The sequence below is a fragment of the Ixodes scapularis genome, unplaced genomic scaffold (genome assembly GCF_016920785.2).
Source record: "Ixodes scapularis isolate PalLabHiFi unplaced genomic scaffold, ASM1692078v2 PGA_scaffold0__279_contigs__length_252992795, whole genome shotgun sequence".
NCBI classification, from domain to species: Eukaryota; Metazoa; Arthropoda; class Arachnida; order Ixodida; family Ixodidae; genus Ixodes; species Ixodes scapularis.
The window spans coordinates 62,564,872-62,589,346 of NW_024609835.1; the positions used below are offsets into that span (position 1 = coordinate 62,564,872).

The window sequence follows — 24,475 nt, forward strand, 5'->3', positions numbered from 1 at the left end:
ATGAGCGCCCAAATTTCGTTGTAGTATCCCTTTAAACCGTAAAAACGAAAAAAAAAATTGCTTCTTTTATTTTTTTTTTTTTTTGCAATGGCACCGTATAGCAGTAGGACTTTGTTCTTTCTCCCAGCACGGACGAATTTAATCAAATGATAAGTGCAACGTGCATGCACCAAGAGTTATGAAGTGTTAATTAAGCAAACCTTCTAACTTAACTTTTTTACACTATGTGTGCCATTCTATATACTGTCGAGATCGGTTATAACGAAGTCTACGGGAATCGGAAATCGCTTCGCTATATCCGCTCTTTCGTTATATATAAACTCTACAAATAGCATGAAAAAAAAAAAAAAAAAAAAAAAAAAAGATAACGCGGGTTGTTTTGGGCACGTTTATAGAGCCTGCACAAAGCGGTCGAGGCTTCCCTGTACGCGTCCTCTGCTATATCGGAGCCGCTTCTCGCCAACTGCAAAAAGCTCCAATCGGGAAAAAAAAAAAAAAAAAAAAAAAAGATTCTGCTGCGTACGGACCGTGTCGACAGCTGCGACGGCCCCACGGAGGACGCCGGCGGTAGAAGGCATTCTTTACGTTTCTGCGCACTCCGTCAGGATTGCGCGCTTGTGATTGCCTTCGTCTTCCCCGTCAAGGTGCCGGTGGTGTCGGGACTCTTAATCGTTGAGTGGCAATGATTCGCCGAATCAGTGCTTGAGCGAAGTAGACATTCGCGCAAGAGCGACCTCACCGACCAGACGCCGACACGGATCACGAAGCAAACAAAGCGCGCACGGCACCGAGTTCGCGCTCAAGCTTGTTTGTCGTCGGTATAGACCCTAGAGTTAAAAGATGGGGAAACTGCTCGATCGGGGTCACGTGGTTTGTGGGCCGCGTTTACAAAACGAGCTGCAGCATGCAGTCAAAACTCAAAAGCGTTCACCTGCAAGTGTCCGCCTCTCCGCCCAGTTTCTGGGCGGAGAGGCGGACACTGGTCACGCGACAATCAAATACAGGGGTACTTACAGCTCCCTCTGTTAAATCTAGGTTCTCTCTGTCATCTCCGCCGGTACGTTGTCGCTAGCGCTCCGAAAAACAGTGCTCCGAACGCTCCGCGATGGCATCTCCGCGTGCTATGCGGTAAAGCCGTTTCCCAGATAAGGAGCGGGGAGCAGACGACGTTGCAACTTGCAGAGACTGCCGCCGGCGGCCTTTCCAGCATCTTCTGCAGCCTCTTCTGGGTGGCTTCTTTGCTGCGGCAGCAAAGTGCGGCAGTCCGAGAGTTAGCAAACTTTGCGAATTCTATTACTTTTTTTAAGGTATCACAAAAGTTTTTCTTCGCCATACGGGAGCCGCTCAATTTCCTTCGCTACAAGCAGACACAAATGCATTGAAAAAGTGCAAACGGGAATGGGAAATCGTGATCGCTTCGCTGTAGCCGCCATTTCGCTATAACCGACTTCGTTATAAATGGTCTAGACAGTAGGACATTTGAGGCTACCACCCCAATGTAAGACTTCTCACTCTGGCTTTTCCATAATCTGCACAGTCTGATGTCTATTTCAGAGTGTCTCCATTTAGTGGTACTACAAAAGCAAACAAGGATGTATCTAGGCATTTTTTCTTCCACAGGAAAGCAGTACTAAACTGTGTCAGTGAAATTCTGTCCAACCTACCTATAGATAGACGGCACACAGGGCAACTGCATAAACATAACAAACAAGTACCCCTCCCCCCTTTCTTTATTGGGTAGCCTAAAGTTAGTCTATCTGCCAGAGGCGCACGTAGCCGTCGTCTCCCGCCGAAGCCAGTAGCCCGCCGGTGGGACTCCAAGAGACGCTGTTGACGTCCTGAGAGTGGGCCTGCGTCAGCGTGCAGCCCAAGCGCCAGCTGCAGTCACCTCCGTCCTTGACAAAGACCCGCACTGCATTGTCCCCACAAGCTGTCGCCAGGAATCCCCTTGTCCGACACCTGCACAGACACCGGGCCAGGCACTGGTTGAATTTTTACAGCGACAGTGCTAAGGAGCTCGTGGCACGCTGGCCTCAGTGGCGTGCCAGAAAAGGTGGCACGACGCGAAAATCCTGATTGGTTGATAGGCTCATGGCGTCACAGCCACATGACCTAGGCACATCTGTCTGGAGGAATGCACAGTTTCCACCGTCGCTGAGGGGCGGAGAGTTTCCGTCTGTCACCGAATCTGTCCAGTGGCGCTGCGATCCAGCCGTTATGGTTCATCTGTGGAGAATGCGTACCCTGCTGAGGGGCCGCCGGGAGAGAAGACGTAAGCGATGAATCCTGTGCTGTCTACCAGTGCAGAACGCTCTTCTGAGTCATCTTCTACGAGAGCAGATGCCGCATCTATGTCTGCTCCTGCTCAGCGACGGGGTCGACCACGTAATGCTGAAGTCGAGAAGGGAGAGACGAGGGCTAGGCATGCAGACGCGATGTGCCACAAGCGGGCCGAGGATTTAACAATGGTATCGCGTTTCACTCTTAAAGGGAAAGCTTAAAGAGACACTAAAACCCCCCCAAAAAAATTGCCAGGCATGGAGTCACAAGACTACCCAATTAATATTTTGCTACAGTCATATATATTTTTAATAAACCGAAACCTGCGCACGAAGGTCGGAGAAATATAGAGGAGAGAGTGCTGGAAGTGACGTAACTACACCCAACCGCAACAAGTTTTTTTTTTTTGTTTTTTTTTTTGCACGCAGCAAACGACATTACAGCATTGCGAATATCGTTTGCCGTGCGATTGCTTGGCAGTTATGTTTGTTGCCCTCATTTGTCTTTGTACATTGAAGAGTTGGAAATGAGTAGTGAGTGCCCGTGATGGATGCCTGTGATCGGCTCCAAAAAGAATGCTCCCAAGATGTTGCATGAAGAGCTGCCTCACAGGCTCTGCATCTGAAAGTGGCACTGTGCGGCAAAGACTGCACAAGTTTCCAAAAGATCAACGAGATCGGGACCAATGGCTGGCTGCAATTCCGGCAGAACAGTTACTGGTGCCTCGGAAAGCGGACGCTGCCCGATTTATATGCTCCTTGCATTTTGTGGAGAGCGACTACATCGAGTTCGCAGGTGATAAAAAGGGAGTCTTATACCATTTAGTTCAGCAATGTTTCGTCCACAACATTATTTTTTTTTCACTAATAATTGTAAAAAATAAATGTAAATATAGCAAAGTGTTAAAAAAAAAACAGTTTGCTTACGCTTTGACTTGAACCTGGGTCCGCTGTGTGTGAAGCAGACACCTTTCCACTCAGCTACTTTACAGTTTTAAACAGTAATTTTGACAAATTGTTTTATACAAGACCCAGGGTTCTCCCCATGGTGGGCAGCAGTGGCTTTGCCACCCACCGCTCCGACTGGCCGCCCACCACTCCAACTGACCGCCCACCGTTCAAATTTTTTCTTTTTCTTTTTTTTATGCCGCGGGATGACGATGCAATTTTGCCTGTGCGCATGGCTGCAGACCATCACCGTCGTACTCAGCAGGTTCGCGCACCGCCACATGGTCACTCGCTATCGCATCGCTAACTGCCACTGCCACAAAAAACAGACGCGACAAAAAAAAAAAAAAAAAACGCTTGCCAGCTTTTTTTTTTTTTTTCCCCCCTTTCTCCCCCACCCCCCTGCAGTAATGTGCACCCCTCAGAAATTCCTGGGGAGAACCCTGACGAGACCTAATGGGGGTGCAACTGCCCGAGTGATGTCTTTGGCAGCCAGAAGGGGCGATGACTCGGTGACGTCTTCTTGCGAATCGGCTTGCTGGTCGGGCGTGTTCTTTTTTGAAGGAAGACAAATTCGCCGGTACCACGAACGACAATCTTGAAGTAGAGGTCCCAATCTCGTTGTGCGCCGCCATCGCATTCCAGGCCGCGAGTCCCACAATACGCGATACGACGCCATGTTGAGAATTACGCAGTACATGCACAGAATGCTTCCAGTTCTCCGTGCAACCTTTTTTTGTTTTTCAATCAATGTATTTGCAGCTTTCTAAAAGCCACAAAAAATGTGTCATCCTTTTTTTTCTATTTTTAATATTGAGTGTGTGCCTTGAATGACCCATGGCTTTGATTAAATTTGGTGGTTGCGTCTAAACCTTAGAAAACGGACCATGACTACAGAGAAGACAGTCAGTGCGACTCAAACTGGCCAGTTTTCGATCAGCGGTTTTCGGGCGGAAAGAAACCATATTTTCAGCTGCAAATTCTGTTCTGGGTAGTTCGGCTCTCATATGTCATGTACAACTAAAAACATCGGCGAGCGTAAATACCCCCTTTCAGTGTCCCTTTAAGCATCCTCCGACTTTTTGCTGAAGAGGTAAATTGCTACTGGAAGAGTTTCCAGAGCTAAAATCACAACTTTGTATATCCCAACTGCTTGGTTTGCTTGTTGCTTGGTTCCCAAAGGTTGTAAGCTGAATAGGTTAACACACTTATATTTTTACATGCTTTAATTCATTCTGGATGCTTTTTGGACCACATCCAATCATGTCTTGTGAGCTATCATAATGCTAGCAAAAGCATAGTCACAATTGCCTCTATTTCATTTTATTTGGTTTGAAAATGACTGGCACATCTAAAAAGGAAAGGCGAGTTGCTGAGCAGCCTAAACGAATTCGGCATGCATAAGAGTGACAAACAGCAGCAAACAAATCCATTACTCTCTAGGTTTGATGCAGCACAAAATAACTGGTCACAAGCAAAAAATTACTATGAGGAGGTGTGTCTATTTTTCTTCAAAGATCCTGCACTTGCCACTGGATAATATCACCTTCCTTGGAGTCATAGGTAAGATGGGCAGACTCTATGTTGACTACGCACTGTCAGTGCCAATCTTTCTTTAAAAGGCAACTCTGGTCAATAACTTTTAAATTAGAATTATGACTGTTTTCAGCTAAAGCAATGTCCCTGAATTACAAGGTATATAATTTTTTTTTCAATATTGTGTGTAGTTTTATAAATATCATGAGCTAAAAGTCTGGTTTCGTGTGTCTACGGCAAAACCGAAAGTATCTGCTACAGGGATGGCAACACTGATCATCAGCCAAACGGTCGCAACATGATGTCACCGTGGTACTGCGGTATGCGGTACAACCAATCAACCACAGCTCAACCGTGACATGACGTCACAAAGGTGCTGTGCCAGTGTTCTGTGACTAAAAGCTAACCCGCTTGCCGCCTGCGAAAGAACAGCTGGTGGCATCTTTAGAATCGAGTTTAGTGGAGTATGCGGCTCCACTTCGATGTAATATTTCGACCGTGATCATATTTCGTGTCACTAAAGCGATACCAGTAATTTATTTTAGTGTTGTTTTCGACCAGAGTTGCCCTTTAACTTACTGCAGACAGAAGTTGGGAAGATTGTGGTAACATCCCCTTCCCCCAACAATATAAGAAGCAGCATTCTATCTAGCCTCTCGCTACTCTTCCAGTCTCCACAAGCTCCACTGTCCGTTAACAAGTCCATGAGCTAGGCTGGGATCTAACTTTGCACTCAAGCCCTAGCCTGGAGCAGAGCTTATTCCAAAAGCTAGGAAGTATATCGAAGAAGTGTGGCAGGGTGCTCAAGCCTCTAATGTCTATGATAGTATGTAACACCCACCAGGACACATCATAGACAGGCCTTGGGTGTCTTTCCAGGGTGCCGCACAACTCCCAGCTCCTGCGGTCCCCCTTGGTGCCCCAGACGTACACCGAGCCGTCGGCGGCGCACGAAGCCAGCTGCGGCTCTGGTCCTGGACCAAAGCTGAGACCCCAAACGGTGGATGCATGCTTGTCCAGGGTGCAGTAGCACTGCCAGTCATCCACCTCCTCGCAGAAGAAGCGTATAGTGTTGTCGTAGCTTGCGGAAGCCAGTTCCTGCGTCGTAACGAAGACGAGCACAGGAAGGCAAACTGTCATTCGGAAGCCAAGACATATCTCCGCAGACAACAAACATAGGCTGCTGGTTTTGTGGGCAAATAAATCAATAAACAAAGAAGTAAAAAGTCTCATAAGCCCTGAAAGTTTTTTTGCAATGTCAGAAGTATGGCAGTGTCACCCACCTTTATCTTGCAAGAAAAGTGACAAAATAAACAAACACGATATCCATTAAGGGCAAACCCTATCTTGCTGACCCATTATGGGTCAGCAAGACCCATAATGACCCCTTATGGGTCATTATGGGTCACACATGACGTCACGAGGGTCCCACGCTGTGCATTATGGGAAGTTCCATAATGCAACATGTGGGTCTCACTTGTGACCTGCGTGTTGCATTATGGGACTTCCCATAATGACGTCTCACAAGACGTCCCGAGGGTCACGAGTGACGTCACAAGGGTCCCGCGCGTTGCATTATGGGAAACGTCCCATGATGCAACGTGTGGGTCTCACTCGTGGCCTGCACGTTGCATTATGGGACTTCTCATAATGACGTCACACATGACGTCACGAGGGTCCCGCACGTTTTATCATGGGACGTTTCCCATAATGACGTCATGCGTGACGTCACAGTCACTCGGTAAAATCACGACGAAAATATGCCTCCTCCTCCTCCGTACCCTCCTCTCCTCTTCAAGAGCTGCGCTCTAATTCGGCATTACAGTTGATTTTAAACGTCTTTAAATTTTTTAGAGCGCAGCTCTTAGGCGCCTGTTTCTGGCTTGAGCGGCGTCGCCGTTTGCGTAACCGCGCGGTGCATTATGGGAAATGTCCCATAATGCACTGCGCGAGCCCCCCACCGGGGTCACGTGACCTCGGGGGGGGGGGGGGGGGGGTGCACGTGACCCCCCCCCCCCCCCCCAGGTCAAGTGACTCCCCTGAGGTCACGTGACCCCCTCCTCGAGGTCACGTGACCCCCGAAGTCACGTGACCCCCGCCGATGTCGCGTGACCCCCCCCCCCCCCCCGATGACGTCATCGTCACTGATGACGTCACCGGCATCCACATCGTCATCGTCACTGATGACGTTATCATTACTGATGACGTCATTAGTGACGTCACTGATGACGTCACCAGCATCCACATCGTCATCATCACTGATGACGTCACCGGCATCCGCATCGTCATCATCAGTGACGTCACTGATGACGTTACCGACATCCGCATCGTCATCGTCATCATCACTAATGACGTCACTGATGTCGTCACCGGCATCCGCATCGTCATCATCACTGATGACGTCACCGACATTCGCATCGTCATCGTCATCATCACTGGTGAAGTCATCAGTGACGTCACTAATGACGTCATCGGTATCCGCATCGTCATCGTCACTAATGACGTCATCAGTGACGTCAGTGATGACATCATCGGCATTGGGGGGTCACGTGACCTTGGGGGTCACGTGACCCCCCAAGGTCACGTGACCTCCCTGGTCAGTTGAACCCCCCCCAGTACCCTTCCCTCCTCCTCAAGAGCTGCGCTCTAATTCGGCATTACAGGGAGTTGTAAACGGCTTTCACTTTTTTTAATGAAATTTGGAGGGTGTTTATTGGATTTTATTTGTGTTTAGTTTTTAATTCTCTGGAATTTAAAGTTTAATTTCACTCCGTTCCCAATTTTGAATGTTCCGCCCAAAATTTGCAGAACTCTCAAGTATCAAACTATATTTCTTCAGCGAAATTCGGTGTTAGCACCCTTGACATTGGTAATAGTATACTGTCCCATGACAAAACTTGGAAAAAAAGTAGTGCTTCAATGAATGTTGATACTTTAAAATCTAGGAACTCATGGATGTAGTCGCTGGGAAGCTAGTTTTCTTCAGATACAATTCTACCACTCTTGTTGCATGGGCCCAGGGGAGTGGCCAACAAGGAATATAGAATTTCAGCTGCCCTTCCCCCTACTTCAACAAAAACTAAGGGTCCATATCTTTCACTGTTATAAAAAGTCAACCTTTCTTTTTCCTAAGAAGCCAAAGGCTCAAATTGGAAACCTGAACAGTGGTTTTTCTCGTGACCCAAAAGTAAAATGACCCATTGTCCTGACCGAACCTTAATCAAATAAGTGGTACACCTCCTTTTGTCAATGATTTGAGATTTGAAGGAAAACTCAAAACTAATGAATCTGTGCTCTAGACAAACTTATTTGTAGAATACCGTTTTGTTCTTCTGCTGAGATCGGGAACACAAAATTTGGAATTTCAGATAAATCTGAATTAATGAAAATTTTACGGGTGAGTGTTTTTCGAAGTTTTTTGGATTTATCTGAAAACACAGAACCTTAGCAATAATGAGGTCAATGGGACAGCAAGGAAATTTGACATAAGTGGTAATTCTATAAAAGTAAGAGAGCTATAAAAACAGTGACAATAGCCTTGGAAGTGCCTGAAGCCTCAAGACAAGTGTTCAATCAAATAAACCTTTGTGATGAGGAACTTGTTAGAATCTTTACTGAGGTGTTAAAAAGGAAAAAAACAAAATGAGAAAAATTTTGCCAAGCATGTATGGCCCACATCGCTAGTGCCTCCTCCAGCTCCCTTAGTCATCTCAATCATAATCGCCGCCGCCGCAGCACTCCTCATTGTCGCAAAGCAAACTAAGGATGTATCACGTCTGCAGTCATCGTTGTCACTAAACATTTTGCTGGCCTTTGAGGCTCTCCATCAGATGCCGCTTTGGCGTCGGATGAAGGTCCTCATCATGGCTGCAAACAAATCCGTGGCAGAAGCAAGAACGAGAATGTCCACATCGGTAACCGCAAACGAATTAAAATTGTCCTTGAGTGCTTCATCGACCATTTTGAGCCCACTCCTGAAGAGATTGTTGCAGCTCCGGGAGCCATCCGCTGGCTAGTCAAGTAAGCAGATGTGAGAATAACCGCAGTGCGCAAAACCTAGAGCTAAAGTAGGCCAGCAAACAGGGGACGCTGGGAGACGTGCTTCACTTGGCTTGGATGAAGAAACACATGACGTCAAAAACACGCACTGGAGCTCCCGAAGGGATGGTTTTTTTGCCTTTGCTTCCCCACCCGATCCGGATGGGACTTGAGCGAATTGATGAGCGCAGCTGCGGGTGTTGCAGACACCGTGTGTAGCGTTGAAACAGTAACGTTTCCCCGTGGTGGGGCAGCGCATAGGCTGCCGTTACGTGCGGTGCACCGTGGCAGTGTTTTGGGCTTACTTTCAGTGGCTTGGCCTTCGTAATAAGCGTGGTTGGCTGCCGATATGCTTAAAATAATCTGGTTCAAAATGCATGCATTTTGGTGAGAACCGCACTAAACTTCGAATAAAGCAATTTTGTTATAACGAGGGGCGACTGTAGTTACATTGATTCAGAGTTTCATACTCGGGCTGTTTGCAAGCATGTTGTGAAAAACTTTCCCGTTTTCTCAGGATTCATTTTTTTTTGTCGCAACATAAAGTTCTGTCCAAACCATCTGTCCTGAACTTCGATCTGAGTACCTTTTTTAGGGTTGGATACTTCACAAATCAGGGATTGTAGTTAAGGTAATATTTTTGAAAAATGTTAACTACAAACTCTTCTAATTAGCAAAGGCTTTAATGACTCATTTCTATTCATCAGCGAAATTATTTCAAATTGTGATAACTCTTTTAGAATGAAGCTAAAATTACAAGAATGGCTTTGTTGCACTCTCTAATTTACTATAATGAAAGCCTGTGTCGTCTGTTTGTCTTTTATGACCCTCTCTTGTTATAATTTAGGCACAAACACGCTCAACCATCCACACTTTATAATGTTTGTAGATTATACAGATGCAGTTATTTACTTTATTTTATTTCAACCTGAAGTCCTCATTGAGAAAAAATTGTTTTCAGAAATTGACATGGGACAGATATACATCTGATATCTTTAGGTAATAATTCTTTCTGAAATATTTACATTTCAGTTATAAAAACTAGATAGCCCAAAGTGCCACATTCCCCATTTTATATTCAAGCAGTCAAAATAGTGCTTAATAGCTTCATTTGCATATCACAGATTTCTTAACGAAGAGTGGCGCATCTTGTTGTGCGGGTATATTAAATTGTCCTAGAGAGCTGAAAGTTTGCACAATACACATACATCTGATGTTAAATCTCCCCTGCAAATTTTATCCTAATCACTTGAGTATTTTGGAAGTTAAATCTCTAGCCAGTGTCCCTTCTTACATCAGGGTTGTGAGAGTCATGCCTACACAAAGAGGTTTGTTTTATTTTTTTGCAGGGGAGAGTTTGCGACTATTGTAAGATCCTGTATGAACGCCAGCCACCGACAAAAATGCCTGTCCCGTTTTGTCGGCGAACATCCCCACCATTAAAATTTCGAAACATTACTCACCCCTCTATTTTTGCCAGATATCAATCACGCAATGCCTGACGGGAATCACGAGTGCGCAAACTGCGGTACCGGTATGTGTGACAAGCATGTTCACAGAGGCTTCCCCAATGTTCATCGCACCGTGACACACGAATCTGCTGTTCCGCAGTCTGCGGTATCCGTTCCCATGACATGCAACTTTGTAGCTCGTTCCCATGTTTTTTTTTGTTGCAATATAAGCTCCCATAATATGCAAGTTCGTTGTGGTTTTCCACTTGTTTATCGCAGTATGGAATGCAAATTTGTCGTGTCCGCGATCTGTTGAATAGATTCCCATTTAATGTGGTTTGTAGCAGGCTCCTTCCCCCACTCCCTTGCATGTCACTATGTTTTGATCAAATTTTGCTTTCACATCTCCAAAGATGTGAAAGCAAAAGACAAACCCCACGTTTTTCACCATTTATCTCTTCATTTTGGGTCAGGTTTTATGGGATTTTACGGTAAAGCTGTCCAGGGCACCTTTATGATGTAAGACTAACTCAGCTTGTTCATGACATCGACGTTTGTCAGTCACGTGCCTGGGTTGGCAATGCTTATACCTTGCGCTGTGCACTGGACACTGTTAGAATTTGGTTATTTCCGTCATCTCATTAATTGACCACACATGTGAAACGGAATATTCGCTGACACATTCACTGTTACCAAGTGCAAAGCAACTGATGACTCAATGCTCAACTCCAATCCATGAGCTGCATTCAACTGTTTTGGGACATGCTCCTGAAGATCTAATGGTCAATGGAAGCCTTTACAGTGCCCAATGTCTCAACAAAATTGGCTGCTCATGATTAATGAGTAACGAAAAAGCCGACTCAAATTTTGATTCATTCTTTTTCTGTAAAAACTACTGCACAAAAAAAAAGGAAAGGTTTTTTTGTTTTGGGTTAAATTTGAAGGTGAGCATGCAGTTGCAATTAGAAATTACTGAAAGGTTTTTCAACAGTGTTCTAGATTCTTTCAATATCCAAGATTCGTTCAAGTTTTTATTTAGTAAAAGGGAAAAAATAATGTCATTGACTCTTTAGTTTTGATTTCATCCATCCTACTCTTTCTGGATGGAACTGCAGGTGCCAGACAAATAAGCGTCCACAGAACAATTATACAGACAGAAAGAAGGGATTCGCAAAAGTTTAACTCGTGCACTCCGGACTTTACACCAACAATTACACTTTGTAGTCAGGCTCCTTTCCACTGAGGAAGTTTAGTTTACAGGTGTTTCCTAAAGTTTCTGCAGCTCCAATAAGGTTGGTAGTGGCTATCTGTTGATGTCATTGAAAGGTACAGGAAATAACAAGAAGGACTTTGATACTCTGTGAATATATGACGACTCTTAGCTAGCCTCAGTGTGTTGAGCATGAGCAAATGACTTACGTCTCGATCAGGGTGCCAGAGAACCTTCTTGACGTCCTGTGAGTGACAGGTCTGCACCGAGGCACATTCAAACTCCTCGTCTTCCCCAACTGCAAAAAGAATAGTACCTTTATTCACTGACAGTGATTCTGAAGTGGACTGTAACACGCAACCTACCGAGAAAGCCATCAAACGCGAAACCCTAATGAACCACAGACGAGGTCAGTTGTCTGAAGGTGTGGCATAAAATCATACTTGTAAAAAACAAAATGGTTATTTATGTGCAATGGTGCTAAAAAGTAATGGAAATACACTTAAATCCTCCAATGTCAGCAATGTAAAAAAAAAAGTTTCCTTTGAGATTTGTGTTTTAAAGTGAATCTGGTTATAAAGGGTTTATTTGGACATCTTTAAAAACACACACACATCTTATAACAGAAGGCAACTTTGCTAGAGTTTCAATTTGCTTGCTGGCAATCTGTACACCAAAATATAGTTCCTTTGGATAAACAGCCCTGCAGTGCACCTGAAACAGCATTGTTATGAAAATGCACTTGTTGGCAAAGGGTCTGTACACAAACAGGCAGCTCGAGAACCCTATCCTGCTGCCTCTAATTCCTGACATAAAGCTTGTACAGTCGGCAGCAACATGAGTTGGGACAATCGAGTGCCAACCGAAGGGGGCAGACAATAAGATGCTGCACAGGGAGTTTCCATCATGCTAAGCGATAAAACGTACTGCCACAATGCAATAATGAAGAATGTGACAGACCATTAAAATCTCACTCTTTTAACACACTCAGGGTGCGTCAAACTTTTACGCTGTGACAGCTCATACTGCCACTAACTGTAGCTGGTATTTGCCAATGAGGATAGATAGCTCACCTCATAATGAATAAAAGAAAGTTTGGTAAGATAAAAGGCGGGATTGCTGTCACTGGACGGTTTGTGTATAAACAATGCACGACCATTTCGGTCAGGCTGACCAGGAAGGCTTCAACTTTTTTTTCAAGCTGGAGAATACCTGGCTCCAGCTTAATTTCAGATCACAGTTTTCTTTGTAAGCTAAAGAGTAACCGAAAGATGGGTTCAAGGGAAGCTGCAGAAGATGCTCGGCTGTCGTTCCTGGGTGGTAGAGTTTGCAGGGGACCCGACCCAGAGGAGCATAAACTGAATCAGACATTGATTTACTTGGCAGACTCCACCAGCTGTGTAGTTGGTTGTTGCAAATGTATCTTATCCTCAGCACGACATTCAGAGGCAGAGATCACCTCTTAAAAATGATGCAGAGGGGATGCCTGCATAATTAATGCATATTCAGGCAGTTCAGCCCTTTTTAAAGAAATTCCAGGCTTTTTTTACTTTGTGAAGCAGAGAAAACAGTTGGCTAATATTTGAGCGAAGAAAGAACATCAGAAAAGAACCCTGTGAGGCACCTGCCTAGATGGAAAGGATTTTTGGTCAATGCTAACCGACATAGGAAAATTGAATAGAAGTGCCAATATTTGGTTTGGGTAACCGAGCTGAGCAGTACAATACCCTGTTCCCACGGCTAGCATAAAGGAACCTTTAACGTAGGCCCCTTTGCAATCGGCAGATCAGGCTGCACTCCTGGGATGCGAGCACAAGACATGCACAGAGGATCACAAACTGATTTGCCGCCGACCAAAAAGGTCCTTAGCTAAAAGGTGCCTTTATGATTGTGTGAATGGGGTCCAAGAAACCTTATGCTAGCAAGCTAAATGCTTAACACCTTGGGAGTCCCAAATTATTTTAGCCTTTGCCCAGGCCAGTGCGTAACATTCATTCTTTCAGAGCATAGAGGTGGGAAGTTTCTGGAGGCGACATGACGCCACCAGAGGAGAAGCCAGAAGTGTGGAGGGACACGCCCCCAATGATGACAAAAACTAAGAGACGCTATTGGACGAAAGGGAGAGCTGTTGGTGCCAGGTCAGCTCTCCTTTTCGTCCAATAGCGTCTCTTGGTTTTGGTGATTGTCAAGGGCGTGTCCCTCCACCTTCTGGCTTTACCTCTGGTGGCGTAATGATGCCTCCAGAAGCTTCCTATTTCCGTGTTTCCGAGAGTCGGGAAGGCACCGCTCACCCTCCCAGATCCAGACAGTCTTGTCACGGCTGCATGTGGCCAGAAAGCGGCCCGAGGGGGACCAGCCACAGGCCTTCACCTCGTTCTCATGCCCTTCGAGCGTGGCGCAGCTCTCGAAGGTGTCGTCTTGCCGGCGCCAGATGCATGTGGTGCCGTCAAAGCTGCTCGAGGCCAGGTACCTGCCGCAAGGCGACCAGGACACGCCCCGCACCGTCCGCTGATGGCCGTCCAGCAGTACACTCTTGCAAACCCAACTGCCTCCTGCACTGACCGCACAGTACGCGCTGTATCCAGGGTTCGATATCCGTTGTACCATAATAGGCCCTTTTAGAAATTATGCATAAATTATGCGTGGCCGCCATTAGTTGGTCATGCTCTGTGAGCACCCACTGTATGAGAGCGCCTTTGTCAGCATTCAGACCATACTCGGATCGAAACGCATTCCACACAAGTGCTGCGTCAGTACTCGGCGCGAACTCGGAACCAATCACGGGCTTTACGCCAGAAGCGATGAGATCAACTAATGGAGGCAGTGCATAATCTATGCATCATTTCATAATTTCGGAAAGGGTCTATTACTTAGAAATATGCTAGCAACGTGTAAATTATTGTGCAAATTACTATATTTTACCATCTATAAGACGCACCGTTGTACGAGTTGCACGTTCTTATAAACAGTCGTTTACAGAAAAAAAGTTGCTATTTAAGTTGCACCTCTCCATTTGTACGTTTGGCCCAAAGAAACTGCATTGAAAAGCTAGCACATGTGTACTATGATAACAATGTTTGCTCAAGCGAGAGCCAATTTCAATATACTCGTCAACAAATAAAACAAGAAATATAATCGCCGTTGTGAATTTTCACGGTTAAGGTTTCTTACTAAAGAAAATGCATATAAGTTGCACCCTTGTTTAAAACACACCGACGGAAATCTTGGGGGGAAAAAAATTGTAACTTGAAGGCAAGCAAGTGTACCAAAACGCATCTTCGGCACATAGAAACGCATGGTGGAGCACGCCGATCAAAGGGCAGCATAGAGAATGCGCGTGGAACGCGCAATGACGAGGCAGTCAGGCATGTGCCGTCGATGGTTCAGGCTGGGGGGAAACAAAAGCATTCTGGTGCCTTTAGGGGGCAAACAAACGCACGAGGAGCGCAAGGAACGGACAAACTTGCACGCCGTGTACGTTGGAATATATTGTAGATGTGTCTGTTGAGGCAGCACAAGGTCGGCATGCTTTTGGTTCACACCATAGAAAATTTACACAAGCTTGACCATGCTGGCAAAGACCAGAGAGCACGGAATGTGTTCCACACAATCCACACATTATGTGCGGTTTGTGCTAGTTTTTGTTATTGTGCACCACAGATGTTAGCAAGGGCGATCCAGAATGAATGAGTGTGCCGCACTTGCGCTACCATACGTGGCTCTTGCGCGATGTGCGACGTCAATGAGGCAAGCAGTCACATGATATGGCGTCTCACCACTTCCGCCGGCACGTTTGGCAGGAACGCAATCCTTCCTGACCAATTGCACTATGAAGCTTAGTGGGTGCAGTAACCGACTGCCGCCGCACCGACCCAGGATTGAGCCCCGCTGCAGCATCTTTCTCATGTTGATTTTATATGGGCCTTTGCGAGCTTTCTACGTAAAGCTTAAAGGGACACTGGCAGCCCCCCCAATTTTTTTTTCATTTCTCGTCAGGCGATTTATTGTGGTGTCAAAAGACTACCCAATTAACATTTTGCTACAAAGTCACATATATCTTTAATAAAGCCAAGAAACGTAACTGCTCGAAACCGAAACCTGCGTACTGAGGTCGGAGAAATATAGAGGAGGAAAGGGTGCCGGAAGTCACGTGGCTACACCCGATTGCGTTTTTTTTTTCTTTGGTTGCACGCAGCAGACGACATTTGACAGCGTTGTGGGTACCGTTTGATGTGCGATAGCTTTGAAGTTATGTTTCTTCCGCTCACTGTTCTGCACTTCAAGATGAGTTGTTTTGTACATTGAAGAGTTGGAAATGAGTAGCGAGTGCCCATGGTGAATCCCAGTGATAGGCTCTGAAATGAGTGCCTCCAAGATGTTGCGTAAAAAGCTGCCTCACATGTCCTGCATCCGAAAGTGGCATTGTGCGGCAGAGCCTGCACAAGTTTTCAAAAGATAAACGGGATCAGCACCAACGGCCGGCTGCAGTCCTGCAGAACAGTTACAAAGCCCCTCGAAAAGCAGAAGCTACCTGATTTATATGCTCCTTGCATTTTGTGGAAAGTGACAGCGTTGAGTTTGCGAGTGAAAATGGAATCCCAGACCATTTAGTTCAGCAATGTTTCACCCACAGCATTTTTTTTTTTCAGTGATAATTGTAAAAAATAAAATGTCCAAATATCGCAAAATGCATGACAAAAAAAAGAAAGAAAAGAAACTGCATGCCCACTTCGTGGATTGAACCCGGGTTTGCTGCGTGTAAAGAGGACACCTCTCCACTGAGCTACACTATTTTTTATTTCTTTATATGTTTTTATTCGGAATACAGACAATTTCTCTGCAGCAAAGGCACTCCTCAGGCTCGAAGTCGGGCAGCACCACGCATTGGTCAATCGTACGAATGCATAGCCAACTCGAAGTACACACTTCGTGCTTAACGTTTGCACGTTTTTCAAGCTCTCACCAATTCGTGTTTCTAAGACGAGTGATGTCTTCAGCCACGAGAAGGGGAGACGACTCAGCGACATCTTCGTTCAAATCGGCTTGGTGGTCGGGCGAGTCGTATGGAATGAGTCCTAATTGTTTTGATTGGTTTAAAGTTTCTCTTTCAAGGGAAGACCGATTCACCAGTACCGCAAATGGCAGCTTTAGATAAAGGTCCCATGCCCGTCGTTCGCCGCCATCGCCTTCCAGCCCGCAAGTCCCAAGATATGACGCCCTGTTGAGAATTACGAAGTGAACGCACAGAATACTTCTGGTCCTCTGTGCAACTTTTTTTTTCAGTCAAGGTATTTGCAACAATTTAGAAACCACAAAAAATGGGTTTCATACTTCTTTTTATTTTTAATATTGAGTGTGTGCCTTCAATGACCCACAACTTTGATTAAATTTGGTGGTTGTGTCTAAACCTTAAGAAAATGGCCCGTGACCACGGAAAAGAGAGTGAGCACGACTCAAACCAGCCAGTTCTCGATCGGCGATTTTCGGGCGAAAAGAAACCGAATTTTGAGCCGCAAATTCAGTTCTGGGTAGTTGGTCTCTCATATGTCATGTGCAACTAAAAAAACTTCGCCGAGCATAAATACCCTGCCAGTGTCCCTTTAACGTTGTGTAACACTCTTAGCGTGTTGATCATTCATGACATTCATTCCTGACAATTTTCTCACAGAAAATGACTCATGGTGTGTTGAAAATTAAGCCAGTGCAGTACAACTGGTAACACAGAGCCACTAGAGTGCATCAGGTGGTAGTGACTACGCTAGCCCAATCTGGATAAGTAGCATACATGAGAATTATGCTCACCAGATTAAAATGAGCGAGAATGGGGTCAAGGTAGGGGATCTTATGTTTTGCAACGCAAGTTTTAGCCCCACATTCTATGAGCTGCAATACAATAATTTAAAATAGCCATTTTTTTTTTATTGTGCATGTTTTGACGCGATGCGGTAGTTGGAGGTCGCCGTTTTCCTTTTTCATGTTGTGCATGTTTCGACATTTACCACTTAACATTACCAACTTGCCCAGTGTTGCAACTTCTTTCAAAGATGGAAGGTGAGTTTGGCATCTGGCAACAGACCAGAGAGCATCCAGTTTATGTGAACTGATTTTAGGATGGTTTCTGAGTAACGAAATTGCGAGGTCGGGGAAGGAGCGTGAAATTGCATGACCGTATAACCACGCACTTGCGTCGCTAATTTTAAGCTATTAGTTACAATATGCAAAATTATGTTGTTTATTATGATTCGCAGTTTTTTTCTTCTTATCTTATTTTCACCTGCTTCTTGCTGTGGTACGACTCGTCGGGAAACAGCCCCAACGTCGTCCAACTCGGCATTGTAACTCAACAATGGTGGCAAAAATATTCGACCCCCCATGGCTCTACATTCCCAGATGCGGTAAAGGCACAAGTGGGGTACGTCGACGCTACTGTCGAGAGGTTTGACCTTTGACCATCCCAGCGCCTTCTATGACCATTCGTACACGGAGACATTGAGAAAATCGTTTCCTCGGTTGTGCATCCTGTCGCGCTGCTTGCACGGTGACCAACAAAAGTCGGTAAGTTGACGCTAGATCAGGGTGTTTCCTGTTACGTGAACCGTCGTCGCGGCACAAACAGAACGTTACCCTCAAGTCCCCAGAGTCGGATGCTTTTGTCCCCTCCGCAGCTGGCCAGGATCGTCCCGGACGGATTCCACGCAACGTTCCAGACACGGTCCTCGTGGCCCTCCAGATCTGACAGTTTGCTCATCTTCATTGTTCAGTCTCTTGGATGTTACTTCGATACAACCATTAGACGGACGAGAAACTTTCGGACAACCTACGATTCAACTTCCCGCTGACACGCTGAGCTCCGGTACGAATCAACTGAATCAAGATGGACGATTGTTTATGTCACGTGACCCGACGCAACTGCAGGTGCAGCAGTCGACAAGGACAGCGCAGCAGAAATAAATTTTAAACTTTTACTGTTTGCGACATTCGAAAGGAAACGACCGAGTAACCTTCCGCATAAATCGAGTAGTAATATTACAATAAATATCGACAGAAGAGCGAAAGGCGTTGCCGCATTTATCTGAAGAATAATCGCTGATGAACGAACAGCCGAAGGAGCCGAAGGAAGCGTTGAAGCCGTAGCAAATTTGTTGAGATCGGAAGAAATCAGGCGCTGCATTTAGGTCAAGGTCTTGAAGACCAAGATTTCCAAGATGCCTTCATTTTGCGCGGCTAACGGCTGCAATTCTAGGCACGAAAAAGGAGGAGATGTGTCGTTCCACTCGTAAGTGAGAGTTGAGTTCCACAACTAACGCATGGCGTTCTCATCAACTCTAATCTCTGGCGCGCTTTCGTTTGCGTCATGACCACTGCCACCCTCACGCGCTGTCGTGTCCCCCGTTTTGCTAAAAGTACGTGCACTCCGGCATATCACCTGTGTCGGTGCAAGCTCACGTAAGCGGCTCAGTTTATGTTTGTACTTCAAAGGACTTTACTGATCTTTGAAGGCACATGGGACGTAACTAAAAAACAATAAAAATTCGCTAAACGAGCAGTAGCATGTTTCGAGGAATACATTGGTGCTCCCTTGATACGTTTCGCTGTATCCCTAGAAGATTGCGGGTTGCGGCCAGTTACTCCAAGTTCAGTGCGATCCCTATGTTGAGCTAGTAAAGCTAAGTTCTGCTGCTTCCAAGCACAACTTTGATCTGAGACCGCCAGCAAGCTTTGCATTGGCTATCTGGCTAGCTGTTACTAAACCACACACAGTAGTTTGGTGGTTAATGTAACGTGATAGCTGCGGCGAACCTGAAAGGCTCGATAGTTCCAGGTAAACCATGGGGCCTTTTGCTAGGCATCCCTTTACCTGCCTCATGACTGGATAGATTGACTTATGCAACCCAGTGCTGTTAAGTTCGATACAATATGTTACCTTCAATATGATACAATATGTTAACTTCAATACCATCTCAGAGCTTGCAAGTATGTTGTTTCTGAACCAATGTGCCTGCACCCTTTCACTTCTTACACTGCTTTGTGCCATTGCATCTTATTACTTTCGCTTAATTGAACACGCCTGCTTAACCCCTTAACCGTTTTTCATTTTTGGCAATTTTTAACCCTAAACCGCTTCTTTTTCTTCTTCTTCTTAGATTTCAGTTACGCCACGCATAATTCCTATTACAATTGAACATCAGAGCAAACAAACATTTTATTGAAGTCGATTGTAATTGCTTTGTTTTTGGGACAAGTTCAGCCAACTCGTACTAAAAAAAAAAAAAGACATCCTCATGATGAGCTGGTACCGGTTACCGCTCATCACTTCTCCAAAGATGGGCGTGTGCAGAAGCTTGTTCTTCGACCAGTACAACTTTTGCTCCGGTTTTTGCACAATTTCTTGCAACAGCAGGAGAGACAAGAATACCCGCATCTCCTCTGTTGTTGTTGGTACCCAATTCTTGAGGCGGGAATGCTCGCTGAGTTGGCTGGCGTTGAGTTTTTGCTCAGCGTATCGGTTGGTTTCCCTAACTATCAGCGAGACCAAGCCGTTGTCCAGAAAAGCTCCCAAGTACTCAAGCCGTCGGTGGTTGATTGGACCGAAAATGTCTTACTCGGGCTGCCGAGGAAAGGGAACCGAGGGGGTGCTGGTGGAACACTGTTAATGTCAATTTTCGACCACTGCCGAGCATCGGCATTAGCGCGATCTGGATCGTCGTTGTCCTCCTTTTCGTCCGAGCAGCTGCTGAGTTCGACGTCGTAATCACTGTCTTCTTCACTTGAAGAGCAGAAGTAGACGTCAGTATCCATGTCGCTGTCGAAGTCTTCCTCAAAAGAAGCATTTCTTTTCCCTTTGTATGGGCCCGGGCCACACCTGCCACCACCGCCGGACGCCAGTTTTCAATCTTGTCTTCAAAAGAAGAAAAAGACAAAACACAAACAAAACAGATGCAAAATTGCCGTTCCTGTGCTGCCATCTGTCGGCAGCATCTCAAACTGCGTTACGGACGAGCCTGGGTCGTCTAAAACGGCGGAGGGACGAACGATGCAGGACGGACGAGCTACACTCGTCCTAAACGGTTTGGGGACGGCTCGAGATGGACGAGCTAGGCTCGTCCAAAACGGTTAAGGGGTTAATGTGTCATGTGAATGACCTTGTATGGTGCAACGCACCCACATATCCATCTTTTGCATCAAAATAAAAGAGTACAGTACGGGCACGTGCTTCAAAGAGCTTGTGAAATGAGAATGCTCTGAAGCTGCCTTCACAGGCGGACATGTCATTCATTGTCTTTTTCCATGTCCTCACTTTAACTAACGTGGTAGGACCTCGCGATCCCCCACATTTGGTTACCCAATCGAGGACCATGGACAACGGGGAATCCCAAGGAGCAGCAGCTGGATCCCCGGCTTCCATTTTGTCGGTTGCAGTCCGACTTCCGCCGTACTTGGTCAGAAATTACATCCGGGTCGCCAATTTCTAGCACGTCCATTGCTGAGAACGTTTTCACCTAAGCTCGTAGTCGGTCTCATGATCTCTTCCGTCCTCAGCAGCAAACATGCTACAACCTCAAGCAGAGCCCCGTGTGGGTAGTAATGATGGTATCTGTGTTCTACAGCATGTACACTAACGCTTCAATCCCACTTTGGGCGGTCTGCAATAATCGGTTTCTCAACGTATCACATTGAGCTTTACTATAGAGGTGCGGCTAGGTGGTGCACACATGGAGTTAAAATGTCAATGGATAAACTTGCCTCGTTCATGAAGAAAGAAACAACTTGCTTCGGGCAATCTACAGCGCCTTTTCCCGGGCAACGTAGACGGTGCTCATTGACTTGGAGAAGCTGCCAACGGATGGCAGAGGCGTGCGGGGCGTGCGGATTCTGGTTTTTATAACAGGCTATCTAGCTAAAGTTTTTCGACGCATACGCCATCTGTCAGTAGTGTCTCCAAGTCAACCAACACCGTCTGCGTTGCCTGGGAAATGGCACCATAGATTTCCCAAAACAGGTTCCCCCTTTTTTCTTTCTTGAACGAGGTAAGTTTATTCGTTGATACTTTAACTTCATGCGTTCACCACCTAGCCGCATCTCTGTAGTAAATCCCAGCGTGATACGTTGAGAAACCAATTTTTGCAGACTGTCCAAAGTAGGATCAAAGCGTTGGTGTACTTGCTCTATATGTGTCGACAGATTTTGCTTGCATTCAGAGCTTATTTGCAATATTTTTTTTTATAGTTGTATTAGTGAACAATTTATGTTTGCAAGTTTAGTATACATACTCAAACTGCATCCTCACATTTTATACGCATTTGTCTCGCATCTCGTCTGTACAATAATTCTTCCATGTGTTTGACAGTCTGTTTTTCATTTTACTCTTGGGCGGCATTTTGCACTCCCCAAGCTTGCAGATCTGTTGTGTCCGCCTGTTGGGCTAGTTGGTAATAATTCACAGGGCGCTTAAGCCTTTTACTATCACTGGAAAAATGAGTCGTCCTCTTGAGTGCCTCTCAATTTCGTTCCGATTTTGCCAGGAATGGTGCATATATGCTATGCGCTGTACAAATAAGGCGTGGGAAACCTGCCAAAATAGCAACACTAGTCTGAACAGGTGCTGGCTCGTTGTGGGCGGCAAATATGCTATTTTGAAAACAAATGTCTCATGCAGCTTCCCGCACAGAAGACCTGAAGTGATGTCGCAGTGGCTCCTTGCCATGGGACGTCTCAATATGAAGCCCAAGGTCCACCACAAGATCTGTTCGAAGCACTTTGTGAAGAGCTGCTTCTTTGCAGGCATGGATCGGCCATGCCTCCGGCCTGACGCCATCCCGACCCTCTTCAACCGCACCCAGGCAAAGGTGCGAATTTTTGGGACGGGCCCATCAGCCAGCAACATTGAGAAATTTAACGTCTCAAATGAGCTTGGTGTTCTTGTCATAATATATAAATTTATATATTTATATATAAATAAATAAAGTCTATCAGCTTTGAAGAGTTGACATTCATACTTGGGAGCTTCTGGTCTTCAATGATATTTTACGAACCTGTTAAATTGATGAATTGGTAAATTGATGAATGCGCGAATGTTTTCTTAGTGATTAAGGAACACTCTAATTGAATACATTGCTGCACAACTGCTTTGAATGACGGGACTTTGGTCTTTTTAGGAACATGCATCTCTGTGATGATAATAGTGAAATGAGGCTACATTCATTGTGCGGCCAAAAATCACGAGGCATTTTGAGCTTCTAATACAAGTACGCCTCAATCAGTGTACTCTGAGGACACATGTGGCATTGAATCGGATGCAACTTTGAGGTAGCATTAGTGGCGGCACCATCACGCTGGATGTCTGATACTTGGAAATCTGTTGTTGTCAAAGAGGGCAGTAACCTGCTTCGTACCAAGCCGTAAGATTTTATGTTGACTCGGATGACACTTTTAATTTCAGACAAAGCTCTCGGTAAGGAAGCTGCCACAGATCTCAAGAGCCAGATCATCACCTGACCGGGGCGAGAAACCAAATGGTACGACTGCAACCAATGAGACGCAGGAAGGTAGCTTTGCGATTGGTTGCCATTCAGTGCTGAAAAGCGCAGTGGGTACCAGAAGGAAGTCGGCAACCAGTAGCAAGGCATGTCCTAAAGGTTGTGCACTTCTTGGAGGTACAGAAGCCCAAAGAAATGTGACTGCAAATGAAGAACTACCAGCAAGTGCTAAACCACCGACACAGAGTAAAATAGTCAACACAAAGGTGGCTACCAAGACCAGAATGGATTTGAAAAAATTTCTGTGTTTGAATACAACAAAAGGCCAGTCGGTTACTGTGCCTGTCAGAAAAATAACTGTCAGGTGTGAGTTGCCTGTCAACGATGAATTAGCAGCTTGCAACATCTCCACAGTGCCGAAACAGTTGCCAGTAATGAACGTTAAAAATGAGGGTGCAGCAACTGGAAATATTGACCTAGATAATTCTGTTCTCGGTGACAGGTCGAAAAGATCGCTACTGCGGAAGAAGGAAGCTGAAGTGAGCGATTGCATGCCACTTAAGAAACGTCCACTACAGGATACCCTTCAAGGTACTGTTGCACCGCAAGAATCTCCGGAAACAGACTCTGGCATGCCATGTTCGGACGAGGCATCACTTGCTTCGGCGTCCTTGTCTGGAGTGGTTCAGGAGAGCAATGGCACGGTGAACAGGCTGCTCGACTCTGGCTCATCGCAGTTCCCCACGACTGCCGCCGAGGCACTCTTTCTGCACACATACTGTGGCGACGAGACGACGTCCCCACACCTGTCCAAGGTTGCCAGGGAATTGCAAGAGGCAAAGCAAAAGCTGTACGCAGCCGACCGCAGGCTGAGGAGGAGAGACCAGACGATTCGCCAACAGCGGACGACCATCGACGAACTCGAGAGGCAAGTCTCCCTGCTGAAATCATTGGAGGGATTCCGGGTGTCGAACTGCCTCCCGACAGACCTGATTCGTGATTGGCACGAGAACGCGAGCCGCGTGTCGTACGGCCACAGGTATCGACCGATGACGCTTGAGTTTGCATCTGGTTTGCACGCCTGTTCGCCTCGTGCTTACAGGTTCGTCGGGAAGTGGTTGCCCATGCCTTCAATGCAGCTAGTGCGTAAGCATGGGGTTGAGACTGCAGTTCCTGGCGTCTTTTGCGCGTCGTCGGAGAACCTCGAGAGTTTTGATGAAGGCTGTGAGACTCGAGTGAGCGAAACACAACAGGCCTTGGCTGCATTAGGGGCCAGCGTTACTGCGGGGTCAGTGGTCGATGTGGAGGTGGTGGGGCGAGACGACGTGTTGCTGTCGCATTGAGAAACATGACACAGGTGTCCCGAGGTGCGGCTTTGCGTGCAGTGACTTGCCTGACGACAGAAGTGACACGACGTTGCAGGTTGTATGTGCGTGTAAATAACAAAAGTTATCATCAGTCATATCGCAGAGATTGCCTTTTTGCTACTACATGATAGTCTGTTGCACGTATACAATTTGCAGAAGAAACTCTGCT

At 46.0% G+C, this 24,475-nt stretch overlaps 2 protein-coding genes across 4 annotated transcripts; one reads left to right on the forward strand and one right to left on the reverse strand.

The window, feature by feature from the left end:
• Positions 1–1,695: 1,695 nt before the first annotated feature.
• LOC8042725 (probable cytosolic iron-sulfur protein assembly protein CIAO1 homolog) lies at positions 1,696–18,375 on the reverse strand. The gene is made up of 5 exons (XM_002415731.4): positions 18,087–18,375; positions 13,754–14,014; positions 11,672–11,760; positions 5,605–5,861; positions 1,696–1,959 (listed from the first exon to the last, which is right to left on the reverse strand). Exons 1-5 carry the CDS (start codon positions 18,214–18,216, stop codon positions 1,749–1,751), a joined length of 948 nt encoding a protein of 315 aa, XP_002415776.3. The 5' UTR covers positions 18,217–18,375; the 3' UTR covers positions 1,696–1,748.
• Positions 18,376–18,537: 162 nt separating this feature from the next.
• On the forward strand, positions 18,538–24,401 carry LOC8042724 (THAP domain-containing protein 1). 3 transcript variants are annotated; one of them, XM_040211138.3, is made up of 4 exons: positions 18,542–18,738; positions 22,120–22,309; positions 22,903–22,978; positions 23,442–24,401. In XM_040211138.3, exons 1-4 carry the CDS (start codon positions 18,668–18,670, stop codon positions 23,480–23,482), a joined length of 378 nt encoding a protein of 125 aa, XP_040067072.1. In that variant the 5' UTR covers positions 18,542–18,667; the 3' UTR covers positions 23,483–24,401. The 3 variants fall into 3 exon arrangements, with proteins under 3 accessions (XP_029828072.2, XP_040067072.1, XP_042144650.1); XM_029972212.4 differs by having other exon boundaries at positions 18,538–18,738; positions 22,903–24,401; XM_042288716.1 differs by having other exon boundaries at positions 18,570–18,738; positions 22,245–22,309; positions 22,903–24,401.
• The last annotated feature ends 74 nt before the right edge of the window (positions 24,402–24,475 follow it).

Bases quoted from the DNA above. Each gene is read 5' to 3' on its own strand.
- LOC8042724 (XM_029972212.4), top strand. From the start codon at position 18,668: ATGCCTTCATTTTGCGCGGCTAACGGCTGCAATTCTAGGCACGAAAAA. The intron at 18,739-22,119 runs GTAAGTGAGAGT...TGTCTCATGCAG, and splicing joins GGAGATGTGTCGTTCCACTC to CTTCCCGCACAGAAGACCTG. The intron at 22,310-22,902 runs GTGCGAATTTTT...TTTTAATTTCAG, and splicing joins TCAACCGCACCCAGGCAAAG to ACAAAGCTCTCGGTAAGGAA.
- LOC8042725 (XM_002415731.4), bottom strand. From the start codon at position 18,216: ATGAAGATGAGCAAACTGTCAGATCTGGAGGGCCACGAGGACCGTGTC. The intron at 5,862-11,671 runs GTAAGTCATTTG...GTTACGACGCAG, and splicing joins TCTGGCACCCTGATCGAGAC to GAACTGGCTTCCGCAAGCTA. The intron at 1,960-5,604 runs GTGGGTGTTACA...GTGTCTGTGCAG, and splicing joins CCTGTCTATGATGTGTCCTG to GTGTCGGACAAGGGGATTCC.